The 13,869-nt window shown below is 42.3% G+C and overlaps 1 protein-coding gene across 1 annotated transcript in view; it reads left to right on the top strand.

Moving 5' to 3' along the window:
- CFAP61 (cilia and flagella associated protein 61) overlaps positions 1–13,869 on the top strand; it is an 826,389-nt gene that overhangs the window by 317,359 nt on the left and 495,161 nt on the right. The window contains exon 17 of the mRNA XM_029593764.1: positions 13,396–13,530. Within this exon, the coding sequence (XP_029449624.1) occupies positions 13,396–13,530 (135 nt within the window). The remainder of the gene's footprint in view (positions 1–13,395; positions 13,531–13,869) is intronic.

Here is a 13,869-nt window from a genome sequence, read left to right as displayed (position 1 = left end):
CTTTCAACAGAAATGGGGAACAGTTGGAGTTTCATTTATGATCTAATAATCCAGGTGCAGGCTTAAAATAATTCTTGTTTTCAGACAGTTATGACTTAATCTTTCATTTCTTAATCAGATTATAAGACTTTAGACAGATAAAAAAACAAATTGCTTAGCTCAGCTATCTGTTTCACAGCAATACTCTTTGCAAAATTGGCCTAATAATGAAGACACCAAGAGGATCTTTTTTAATCTAATTCTGCAGGCACTAAGGTAACCAGCCTAAATAACAAAATCCTCTTTAGAACAGATCCGTATAATCCATAAAAACTGGCTTACTGTTAGCGCTCACCCCACCAGGAGGGCGGGGTGAGTGGTCTGGTAGCAATCAGCTCCTCTGAAGGGGAGGAGATAGCAATCTGATAGGCTTGGCTCCTGTAGGAGGAGGAGTTTAGCAATCTGTTAGTGCTCTGCTCCCCCAGAGTGGAGGAGTAGCAAACTGTTATGATTTGTTCCTGTAGAAAGATGAGCCAGAAACCTGTATGTTCCCCATGGGGAGTTAGCTATCTGATATAGATAAGCTTCCGCAAAGAGAGGAGTAATGGTCTGATGTGGGTTGGCTTCCACAGAGTGGCAGATGATCCCGCTCTATTAGTGTGAGGAGTAACACTTAGTAGAAATAGTGAATCCCTGGGGCGATGGCAGATGACAGCGCCCTCAAGTGGAGATCCTGAGAGGGACCACCGGCTAGGCTAGAGTATTGAGACAAACACAGATAGTTCTTTATTAGACTGGAAGTAGAACCACCAGAGGTGGCAGTTGTGAGCTGATGTGCCCGGCAGGGCTGAAATTCCTCTGATACTGGAACCACGATCTCTGAGTTGCTGAGCTGTAAGGAGAGACTGTAGGTACTGAGTAGACAGGGTATTCTGGACATAACCAGGGGTAGATGATACACTCACAATAGTAGATTTTATTTATTTATTTTATTTATTTATTGTTTTTGTTATACCGAGTTTCATGATAGGCATCACATCAACCCGGTTTACAAATAACAAGGAGTGTAAAGCATAACGCATATCTGTAATGTCTTCTTATGCAACAGATATCTGTAATGTCTTCTTATGCAACAGAGAGTCTTCAGTATTCAGGAACAGGAGCCGCACGCGAGTACTGGTTCCTATAGGCAGTCTGAAATAGAACTCACAATAACTGTGTATGGGATGGCTTCTGGAATAGAAGAGAGGCTAGAAGAGGTTTAGGAACATAGGCCCTAGTGGAGCAAATACCGGTTCTTATCTGTTAATCTGTAATAGTAATCCATAAGATATAGGTATGCGATATTTTCTGAGGAAGAAGAGAGTCTGAGAAAGTTATTAGGAACATAGGCCCTCATGGAGCGAGTACCAGTTCCTATCTGCAATCTGCAATGGTAACTCACGATCTCCGTACCTGCGATAACGTCTTAGACTGAAGGGAGTCTTAGAGATTAGGAACATGGGCCCTCGTGGAGCGAGTACCGGTTCCTGTCTGTAATAGGACTCACTGTGTTCATGTCTGCGATCGCCTCCAGGCAAGAGGAGTCTTCTGAGTATTCAAGAATGTTGGCCCTCGAGGAGCGACTACCGGATCCCGTCCAGCAATCTGAAATCAAGAAGAGAGAGAGCGGGGCCCCTGAGGAGCCGTTCCATCCCTTTTATCATTTTTGTTGCCCTTCTCTGTTCCTTCTCAATGTGCAACTATATCTTTTTTTGAAATGCAGTGACCAGAATTGTACACAGTACTCAAGGTACGGTCTCACCATAGAGACATTATGACATTGTCTGTTTTATTTCCTATTCCCTTCCTAACAATTCCTAACATTCTATTTGCTTTTCTGAGTGGCGCAGCACACTGAGCTGATGATTTCAATGTATTATCCACTATGATGCCTAGATCTTTTTCCTGGGCGGTAACTCCTAATATGGAACCTAATATCGTGTATCTACAGCATGGCTTATTTTTTCCTATATGCATCACCTTGCACTTGTCCACATTAAATTTCAACTGCCATTTGGATGCCCAATCATCCAGTCTCACAAGGTCCTCCTTCAATTTATCACAATCCACATGTGATTTAACTAATCTTAATAATATTGTATCATCTGCAAATTTGATCACCTCACTCATCGTATTTCTTTCCAGATCATTTAGAAATATATTGAAAAGCACCAGATCAAGTATAGATCCCTGAGGCATGGCACTGTTTACCTTTTTCCATTGAGAAGACCATTTAATCCTACTCTATTGCCTGTCTTTTAACCAGTTTGTAATCCACGAAAGGACATCGTCTCCTATACCATGACTTTTTAGTTTTCTTAGAAGCCTCTCATGAGGGACTTTATCAAACGCCTTCTGAAAATCCAAATACACTACAACTACTGGTTCACCTTTATCGACATATTTATTAACCCTTTAAAAAATGAAGCAGATGTGTGAGACAAGACTTTTCTTGGGTAAATCCATGCTGGCTGTGTTCCATTAAACCATATCTTTCTGCATACTCTGTGATTTTGATCTTTAGAATAGTTTCCACTATTTTTTCCGGCACTAAGGTCAGGCCTACTAGGCTAAAGTTTCTCAGATCATCCCTGGAGCCCTTTTTACATATTGAGGTTACATTGCCCACCCTCCAGTCTTCAGGTACAATGGATGATTTTAATGATAGGCTACAAATTTTTACTAATAGTTCTGAAATTTCATTTTTTAGTTCCTTCAGAACCCTGGGTTCATACCATCTATTCCAGATGATTTGCTACTCTTTAGTTTGTCAATTTGGCCTGTTAAATCTTCCAGGTATACCATGATTGGTTCAGTTCATCTGACTCATCACCCTTGAAAACCTTCTACAGAACCAGTATCATCCCAACATCCTCATTAGTAAACACTGAAGCAAATTATTCATTTAGTCTTTCCGTGATGACATTATCTTACTTAAGAGCCCCTATAACCCCTTGCTCATCTAATGGTCCAACCGACTCCCTCACAGGTTTTCTGCTTCATATATATTTTAAAACGTTTTTATTATGAGTTTTTGCCTCTTTGGCCAACTTCATTTCAAATTCTCTCTTAGCCTGTCCTCTCAATGTTTTACACCTAACTTGACAGTGCTTATGCATTTTCCTATGTCTTCAGATGGATCCTTCTTTCAATTTTTGAAGGATTTTTTTTTGGCTAAAATAGCCTCTTTCACGTCACCTTTTAACCATGCTGGTAATCATTTGGTCTTCCTTCCACCTTTCTTAATGTGTGGAATATATCTGGACTGCGCTTCTAAGATGGTATTTTTAAACAATGTCCTGCCTGTTGTGCACTTTTAACCTTTGCAGTTGCGACTTTCAGTTTTTTCCAACTATTTTCCTCATTATATCAAAGTTTCCCTTTTGAAAATTTAGTGTTAGAGCTGTAGATTTACATATTGTCCCCCTTCTAGTCATTAGTTCAAATTTAAGAACATAAGAAATTGCCATACTGGGTTAGACCAAGAGTCCATCAAGCCCAGCATCCTGTTTCCAACAGTGACCAATCCAGGCTACAAGAACCTGGCAATTACCCAAACACTAAGTAGATCCCATGCTACTGATGCCAGTAATAGCAGTGGCTATTCTCCAAGACATCTTGATTAATAACAGTTAATGGACCTATCCTCCAAGAACTTATCCAAACCTTTTTTAAACCCAGCTATACTAACTGATCTAACCACATCCTCTGGCAACAAATTACAGAGCTTAATTGTGCTGTGAGTGTAAAAATGTTTTCTCCGATTAGTTTTAAATGTGCTACTTGCTAAATTCATGTTATGATCACTGTTGCCAAGTGGACCCATCACCATTACCTCTCTCACCAAATCTTGCAATCCACTAAGAATTAGATCTAAAATAGCTCCCTCTTTCATCAGTTCCTGTTGCGCTCGGGGGTGGACCCTTGTCCTGAGGCAGTGGAGAACTGCCTCCTAGTAGGAACCAGGAGGCAACTGCTTCCAGAGGGCAGAGCACTGGAGGAGACAGAGGCTAGAAAGATCTTCACCACTGGAAGCCTGAGGTCCCCCTGGGAGGAGCCCGTAGGGACCCGGGCCGCTTGGACTTAGGTGGGCTTCACAGGGTCTCCTGGGAGAGTGGAAGTCCGGCATGCCCATGGACAGAGGGGGGGGCGCGGTCAAGTTCAAGACTGGAGGTCAGGTGGAACAAGGAGGACCAGAATAGCATAGGTGATGACAATGTTAGGAACAGAGCCAGAATCTGGAGATGAGGTCAAACAGGCAGAGGTCAGAGTCCAGGAGTCAGTCCAAGGGATGGTCTATAAAGCAGAGGTCAAATACCGGAGGTCAGACGAGGTCACAGGCAAGCTGGGGTCAGAAGGCAGGTAGCAGGCAGACAAGTCGAGTAGCAGGCTGGAGGCAGGAGGCAGGTAGCAGACGGACAAGTCAAGTAGCAGGCTGGAGTCAGGAGGCAGGTAGCAGACAGACGAGTCAAGTAGCAGGCTGGAGGCTGGAGTCAGGAGGCAGGTAGCAGACGGATGAGTCGAGTAGCAAGCTGGAGTCACAAGGCAGGTGTCAGGCAGGCAGGACGAGGAACGGACCGGGTTCAGAAGGCAGGCAGGCAAGCGAGCAGGTCAAGTAGCAAACCGATATCAGTACCAAAGAGACAGTCCGTAGTACTACCTGGGTTGATGAACAGACGAACAGGAATAGGAGGATGCTGGAACTAGGAAGCAGGAACAAGGCAGGAACAGAACTGGAACAGAAGGATCCTGGAACGAGACTTGGAACAAGACACAGAAACAAGTACAGGCGCGGAGACAATCTAGCATAAGCCGACCCGATTGCCAAGGCAAGTAAGTGCAGGCAGGGACTTCCTTATAACAGATTCTCAATCAGGGCACGCCGCAGAGCTAAGACCCGCCCTTGGCCCTACAAGAGGCTGGGCAGTCCGCTCGCATGCTTGTAGGGGCATGGTCGACAGCGCCGAAGATGCCGAGCTCCAGCGTGAGGCCTCATGCGCAGTAGAAGGCCCGGTGACTGCTGCCGCAGGACACTGGGGCCCGGAGGTGCTAGCAGCTGCCGCTAGGGAGGCCGACCCAGGACTTGCCATTGGACCATGAAAGTGAGCAGGCCCGTGTGCGGGACAGCCGCGAACAGGGTACGTAACAGTTCCTGAACCAATTGCTCCATGAAGCAGTGTTTATTCCATCCAGGAACTTTACATTTCTAGTATGTCCTCCTTCCACATGATGCTACATGTACCCAGTCAATATTGGGGTAATTGAAATCTCTCATTATTACTGCACTACCAAATTGGTTAGCTTCCCTGATTTCTCTTAGCATTTCATTATCCGGCTCATCATTTTGGCCAGGTAGACGGTAGTATATCCTATCACTATACTCTTACCCAACACACACAGGATTTCTACCTATATAGATTCTACCGAGCATATAGGTTCTTGTATGATATTTATCAGACTCTATGCCCTCATGGGCATAAATTGCCAAACCCCAACCAAATTGATCATCCCTATCATTGCGATATAATTTGTACCCTGATATAGCCCTGTCCCATTGGTTATTTTCCTTCCACCAAGTCTCTGAGATGCCAATTATGTCTGTCTCATCATTCACTACTATACACTCTAACTCTCCTATCTTACTTCTTAAATTTCTGGAATTGGCATACAGACATTTCAAAGTGCGTTTTTGTTTGTATTAACAATCTGCCTTTCAGTTGATAGGAATATTTTGGAATCCTTTAGCTCAGGTGATTCTTTACTTATAGGCACATATACTACTTTTGCTTTTCTTGGAACCTCTCTGTTGGGATGCCCAAACTCTCCTGTTTCATTAATATCCTTTGAAGTTACCTTCCTCTGAACCATGCACAGCTGAATGATTGTCGGCTTTCTTCCTTGTTCTAGTTTAAAAGCTGCTCTACTATTTTTTTGAAAATTAGCACCAGCAGCCTGGTTCCACTCTGGTTAAAATGGAGCCCATCCTTTCGGGAAAAGTCTCCCCCTTCCTTAAAAGATTTTCCAGTTCCTTACAAAACTGAATCCCTCTTCCCTGCACCATCATCTCATCCATGCATTGAGACTCCAGAGCTCTGCCTGCCTCTGGGGATCTCCACATGGAACAGGAAGCATTTCACAGAATACCACCTGGAGGTTCTGGATTTCAGCTTTTTACCTAAAATCCTAAATTTGGCTTCCAGAACCTTCCTTCCACATTTTCCTATGTCGTTGATGCTCAAATGTACCATGACAGCTGGCTCCTCCCCAGCACTGTCTCAAATCCTATCTAGGTGATACATGAGGTCTGAAACCTTCCCACCAAACAAGCAAGTTACCAGGCAGTGCTCAAGTCCATCAGCCACCCAGCTAGCTACATTTCTAATTGTCGAATCACCAACTATGACAACCGACCTATCCCTTCCCTCCTGGGCAGTAGCCCTGGGAGACTCGTCCTCGGTGTGAGAGCAGGTCCTTGTTACAAGATCACTTCCTGCTATACCAGGGTGATGCTTTCCAACCAGGAGACCTTTCTGATCCAAGGCAGCACCGAGACTGCCAGACTAGATTTTGGACTTGGCTACTATGTCCCTCAAGATCTCATCAATATAACTCTCTGTTTCCCTCAGCTGCTCCAGATCTGCCTCTCTAGCATTCAGACTTTGGACTTGTTTTCTGAAAGCCAGGAGCTCTTTTCACTGGGTGCACACCGGCAGGTAAAAAATCATACATGTGACACTCAATGAAAAAGACTGGAAGGCCCCCCACTTGCTCCTTCACTGCTGCCTTCATCTAAATTTTGTTCAGTTCCTAGTTAAGTTTAGGTTGCTATGGGAGTAGAAATGTGTACAATTAGAATCCTTTAAATTTATAAACTGGTAGTGACCTACAAGGAAATGATTAAACTCACAATAAGGGCTGGTGCATTAGTATGATTTAGATAAGAGCCTGATTGATTTTTAATAAGAAAGTGTCTCTTGCCTATAAATCAAAGGATGGAGCTAGGGGCAGGTGGGAGGGAAAGGCAGACACTAGAATTAACTCCCTCTGACTTACTTATTATCTCAGACATACACGTACCCCATTATTTCACCTCTCTCCCAAAGTAATACTTGCGGATCCTCTTCAGCAGCAGCAAGATGATCTTCTATCAATGCCACCACTGGATTGAGAGGTTTGAGATTCATGAGCGATTAGGCGTGAGCTTCCAGTCCTCTTCTACTGCAAGGGGTGCAGGGTCTCTGGAAGCTGGGGTTGTGAAGTTCAAAGCCTGGATCATTCGCTGTGACTTCTGGAGTCCTCTTCCAGGGGATGTTGGGAGCAGTATGCACATGAGCCTTCCGGTTTTCTTCTACTGCAAAGGGTGCAGGGCCTCTGGAAGCTGGGGCTTGGAGTTTGAAGCCTGGATCACTCATTGTGACCTATGGAGTCCTCTCCTGAGGGATGCTGGGAACAGTATGCAGATGAGCTTTCTGGTCCTCTTCTACTGCAAGGGGTATGGGGCCTCTGGAAGCTGGAGTTGTGGAGTTCGAAGCCTGGATTGCTTGCTCTGACCTCTGGAGTCCTCTCCCAGCAGATGCTGGGAACAGTATGCAGGTGAGCCTTCTGGTCCTCCTCTACTGCAGTACTGAATCACCATGATTCTGATCACACCAGCCTGGTCCAGATAAACATAGTACACATATCTTGTATGACTGTCCATGAAGCTCACCCATATGTCTCGAGGACCACCCATGTCTCCTGTCTCAGGAAGATGGACATCTCCTTCACTCAACCCTTCAATCTCTCAATCTCACAGCCTGGATGATGAGCACACACCTTTAATGCCTTTAGCGTTACTTGAACCGATGCAAGAAATACTTCTCTTGGCAAGAAAACCTTCCACAAGATGCAGTTACTCTTTCAGATTGAAAAGATATTGACACTGGTGTGCATCTCATAACCTAGATCCCTTCGTGTGGGAAACAAGACATCTAACATTATACCTACATTATCTGTCACAATCTGGCCTTGCAACGTCAGTATGAGTACACCTAAGTGCCATTTCAGCTTACCATTCCCCAGTAAATGATATGCCTATTTCTATGCATCCACTCATTTCCTGGCTCATAAGAAGCCTCTTGCAGGTGCATCCACCAGTTCTCAAACCTCCAGTACCCTGGGACCTCAATATAGTTCTCATTTACCTAATACAACCTCCGTTTGAGCCTCTTAAATCTGCATCTCTTAAGTATCTCACCTGGAAAATGGTTTCCTGGTAGCAGTTACTAGTAGCAGTTACTTCCACATGACATATTATGAACTACAAGCTCTGGTGCTTTATTCACCATACCTGCGTTTTTCCATAATAAAGCGGTGCTGCATACACACCCCAAGTTCTTGCCGAAAGTGGTGTCTGTGATCCTTATAAATCAGTCAATTATACTGTCCACTTTCTTCTCTCAACCTCATGCTCATGACGGGGGAGAAATCTCTTCACCCACTGAACTGCAAAGGGCACTCGCTTATTATAAGCGTTGTACTCAGGCCCATAGGAAGACATTGCAATTGTTTATCTCTTACGATCCAAACAGGCTTAGCATAACCGATACTAAGAGAATCTTATCTAACTGTATTACTAGCTGCATCCAATACTGCTGTGCTACAGTCGGTCTAAGAAGTAAGATGGGAGAATTAGAATGTATAGCAGTGAATGATATAATAAAACAATCTCAAACCCCTCTTGAAACAATTTTTTTACCACAATTTATATAATATTAATTACCCCAATACTGAGTGAAGCATTTAAGCTGGATTCAAAAAAAATTTTTATAGTCACAGAAAAAAGTTTTTTTGATGAGAAGAGGAACGTTTCATATATTGGTATCATAAACCCCCACTGGGTGATACAGTTATATTATAATCATCAACGGACCTCCTCCATCCATATTTTTGAACGTATCATGTGAAAACACCAAGTGATCCAATCCTTCGTTTTTAAAAATTTTTTTTGCTTGTCTGTGAATTCCATGTCGTTAAAAACTGAAGCAATTAATATAACTGTCCCAGTAATATATAAAGTAACCCAAACTTTTATGGTACTTAGGCAAGCTATATCGATCTCTCAGGCATTATAAATGTAAAAAAGGCTTGAACACAAGCTCAGTCAACATCCTGACTTATCTGATGTTGTAAATCAATGACCGACGCAGCCACGTTTCAAGTCCATCCAGGGACCTTTCATCAGGGAATTCGTCCTCGTTAAATCCTCTGTCGGTGAGTGTTGAGATCTTGTCTGATAAATTTTATGGATTATTTTCAACGTGAGTCGAAAATGACTCTACTAGAGTCGTTTTATCAGACAAGATCTCAACACTCACCGACAGAGGATTTAACGAGGACGAATTCCTTGATGAAAGGTCAAGATGGTGAGACTGATAGTGAAATGCTAAGAGAAATTTGGGAAGCTAACCAAATTGGTAGTGCTGTAATAATGGGAGACTTCAATTACCCCAATATTGACTGGGTAAATGTATCATCAGGACACGCTAGAGAGATAAAGTTCCTGGATGGAATAAATGATAGCTTTATGGAACAATTGGTACAGGAACCAACAAGAGAGGGAGCAATTTTAGATATAATTCGCAGTGGAGCACAGGATTTGGTGAGAGAGGTAACGGTGGTGGGGCTACTTGGCAATAGTAATCATAATATGATCAAATTTGAATTAATGACTGGAAGGGGGACAGTAAGCAAATCCATGGCTCTCGTGCTAAACTTTCAAAAGGGAAACCTTGATAAAATGAGAAAATTTTTTAGAAAAAAACTGAAAGGAGCAGCTACAAAAGTAAAAAGTGTGCAAGAGGCATGGTCATTGTTAAAAAATACCATCCTAGAAGCACAGACCAGATGTATTCCACACATTAAGAAAGGTGGAAAGAAGGCAAAACGATTACCATCATGGTTAAAAGGGGAGGTGAAAGAAGCTATTTTAGCCAAAAGATCTTCATTCAAAAGCTGGAAGTAGGATCCAACAGAAGAAAATAGGATAATGCATAAACGTTGGCAAGTTAAAAGTAAGACATTGATAAGACAGGCTAAGAGAGAATTTGAAAAGAAGTTGGCCGTAGAAGCAAAAACTCACAGTAAAAACTTTTTAAAATATATCCGAAGTGGAAAGCTTGTGAGGGAGTCAGTTGGACTTTTAAATGATCGAGGAGTTAAAGGGGCACTTTGAGAAGATAAGGCCATCGCAGAAAGATTAAATGATTTCTTTGCTTTGGTGTTTACCGAAGAGGATGTTGGGGAGGTACCCGTACTGGAGAAGGTTTTCATGGGTAATGATTCAGATGGACTGAACCAAATCAAGGTGAACCTAGAAGATGTGGTAGACCCGATTGACAAACTGAAGAGTAGTAAATCACCTGGACCGGATGGTATACACCCCAGAGTTCTGAAGGAACTAAAAAATGAAATTTCAGACCTATTAGTAAAAATTTGTAACCTATCATTAAAATCATGCATTGTACCTGAAGACTGGAGGATAGCTAATGTAACCCCAATATTTATAAAGGGCTCCAGGGGCAATCCAGGAAACTACAGACCGGTTAGCCTGACTTCAGTGCCAGGAAAAATAGTGGAAAGTGTTCTAAACATCAAAATCAAGAACATATAGAAAGACATGGTTTAATGGAACAAAGTCAGCATGGCTTTACCCAAGGCAAGTCTTGCCTCACAAATCTGCTTCACTTTTTTGAAGGAGTTAATAAACATGTGGATAAAGGTGAACCGGTAGATGTAGTGTACTTGGATTTTAAGAAGGCGTTTGACAAAGTTCCTTATGAGAGGCTTCTAGGAAAAGTAAAAATTCATGGGATAGGTGGCGATGTCCTTTCGTGGATTACAAATTGGCTAAAAGACAGGAAACAGAGAGTAGAATTAAATGGACAATTTTCTCAGTGGAAGGGAGTGGGCAGTAGAGTGCCTCAGGGATCTGTATTGGGACCCTTACTTTTCAATATATTTATAAATGATCTGGAAAGAAATACAACGAGTGAGGTTATCAAATTTGCAGATGACACAAAATTGTTCAGAGTAGTTAAATCACAAGCAGATTGTGATAAATTGCAGGAAGACCTCTGAGACTGGAAAATTGGGCATCAAAATGGCAGATGAAATTTAATGTGGATAAGTGCAAGGTGATGCATATAGGGAAAAATAACCCATGCTATAGTTACACAATGTTAGGTTCCATATTAGGTGCTAGAACCCAAGAAAGAGATCTAGGCTTCATAGTGGATAACACATTGAAATTGTCGGTTCAGTGTGCTACAGCAGTCAAAAAAGCAAACAGAATGTTGGGAATTATTAGAAAGGGAATGGTGAATAAAACGGAAAATGTCATAATGCCTCTGTATTGCTCCATGGTGAGACCGCACCTTGAATACTGTGTACAATTCTGGTCGCCGAATCTCAAGATATAATTGCAATGGAGAAGGTACAGAGAAGGGCTACAAAAATGATAAGGGGAATGGAACAGCTCCCCTATGAGGAAATACTAAAGAGTTTAGGACTTTTCAGCTTGGAGAAGAGACGGCTGAGAGGGGATATGATAGAGGTGTTTAAAATCATGAGAGGTCAAGAACGGGTAGATGTGAATCAGTTATTTACTCTTTCGGATAATAGAAAGACTAGGGGGCACTCCATGAAGTTAGCGTGTGGCACATTTAAAACTAATCGGAGAAAGTTCTTTTTCACTCAACGCACAATTAAACTCTGGAATTTGTTGCCAGAGGATGTGGTTAGTGCAGTTAGTATAGCTGTGTTTAAAAAAGGATTGGATAAGTTCTTGGAGGAGAAGTCCATTACCTGTTATTAATTGAGTTGACTTAGAAAATAGCCACTGCTATTACTAGCAACGGTAACATGGAATAGACTTAGTTTTTGGGTACTTGCCAGGTTCTTATGGCCTGGATTGGCCACTGTTGGAAACAGGATGCTGGGCTTGATGGACCCTTGGTCTGACCCAGTATGGCATGTTCTTATGTTCTTATGTTCGATATCATCAAACCAGGTCTAGCCCATCAAGTTAGAGCAACAGCTTGTTCAATTGCACACCACAAAGAGGTGGCCTATTTAAGATGTTTGTACGGCTGCTACCTGGTCCTTGGTGCATACCTTACATCACATTACTGCCTGAATAATCTAGTATCTTTGGACAGTGCGGTTGCTCAGGTAGCTTTGCATCACATTATACAAAAATAGACTCCTCTCCACGGTAGAGTTTAGGTTGCTTACCAGTAAACGCTCTGTTGCAACCCTCAGCTTGGGCCTCCCCACAGATAATGACAAATTCAGCCCTGCTTATTGACCCAAAAACACAAGTTTGTTTACCATAAATGGTGTTTTCCGTAGATAGCAGGATGAATTAGCTATGAGATGCCCACCTTCCTCCTTGGAGAGTAGACTATACTCCTGCTAGCTTTGACATGGACTGAGGAGGCTCTGAGGAAACGCCCAAGCGGGAACTACTGCACATGCTGAGTAGAACTCAAAGCTCTACTAGTTTGGAGAGACAGATCCATTCAGTGCCACTGGATATTATCACCACAGATCATGGCTAATTCAACCTGCTATCTACAGAAAAAAGTAAGCAAACTTTTACAGTAAGCAAACTTGCTTTTATTTTATAATTTTTTTGCCCTTGAAGTTCTGGATTACTCTTTGCTTCTCACTTGCTCTCTTGCACCTGCTCTCAGTCAATGATATTTCTATTTTTAAAATATCCTGCACTGTTTGTACTGTATCTGGAATTATGGAGGTTATCATTAGTTGTCATGTTGTATAATTCCATTGATAAAATAACTAGCCAAAATGATCTTTATAGCAAAGTGGAGGTGTTCATGCAGAGGTACCCTTCAGAATTTTTTTAATATTTATTAGATTATTTGTTGTTTAGAAATGCGATGTGAATGAATCCTCAGTCTGTATAAAGTCTCTATATAAATTATTTTAACATCTTCTGCCAAACAAGCAAAGGTTAACAGTGAGCAGATAACACTTAATGAGGTCAAATCGAGCTGATTCATGATTGTCATGGAGAAAAATATCCTCCTGAGGAAAATACTTGTACTGAAAAATCCCATAAACCAAACCACTTGTTTATCTGTCATTCCCACAGAGATAGTAATGTAATTACTCTCATAATTATCTTCATTAGTGACAGGCATTATCTGCAATTCATTCCTCTGCTCTAAGAGTATGTTTGTTTATTTGCTGATTTTTCTTTCAGACAGCCAACACAATTAAGAATATTGTATTTGTAAAGCCATACAGCAGACATCTGCGATGCACTGTTCTGACATTTTCCCTGCTAAAGTATAGATTGCTGTCTTTCAGTTTCAGAATCCCTGTGCCCATTCCCTGACATCTGCCCTTCATTACATGGTTCCCGTGCGACCAAGACGACAGATTGTCTATCCTCTGGAAAAGCTTGGCATAAATGCTCCATCAAAGCAGGTCTCCAAGGATCAGGTGGGTAACAGAAGCAGCAGCAGGCAGGAGGCACAGTGCCAGCGAGTGCAAGGTTTGGCAGATGGGATGACATTACTGCTTTAGTGTTGAATAGGCTGCTTCTTAATTACAGGGAACATGGTGTTCATACCCTTACAGGCTAAGCTTTCCTAATGCACTACGGTGTTCCTTATTTCAAAGCGCATGTTTTGGAGTTGCACAGTAGGAACTCCAAACCATTATCATATTTTTGAGTATTAGAAATAATCTGGAAGAGTTGCCAGGTTTCTGCTGAAAATACTCTGCATGTGTAAGAGCATTCTCTGTAGAATTATTCTTCTTTGAAGTAGTGCAGGCCAA

Source organism: Rhinatrema bivittatum, chromosome 3 (assembly GCF_901001135.1).
Source record: "Rhinatrema bivittatum chromosome 3, aRhiBiv1.1, whole genome shotgun sequence".
In the NCBI taxonomy this organism is placed as follows: Eukaryota; Metazoa; Chordata; class Amphibia; order Gymnophiona; family Rhinatrematidae; genus Rhinatrema; species Rhinatrema bivittatum.
Note: the sequence above shows the minus strand (reverse complement) of the source record. Positions and strands in the feature narration are given on the sequence as shown.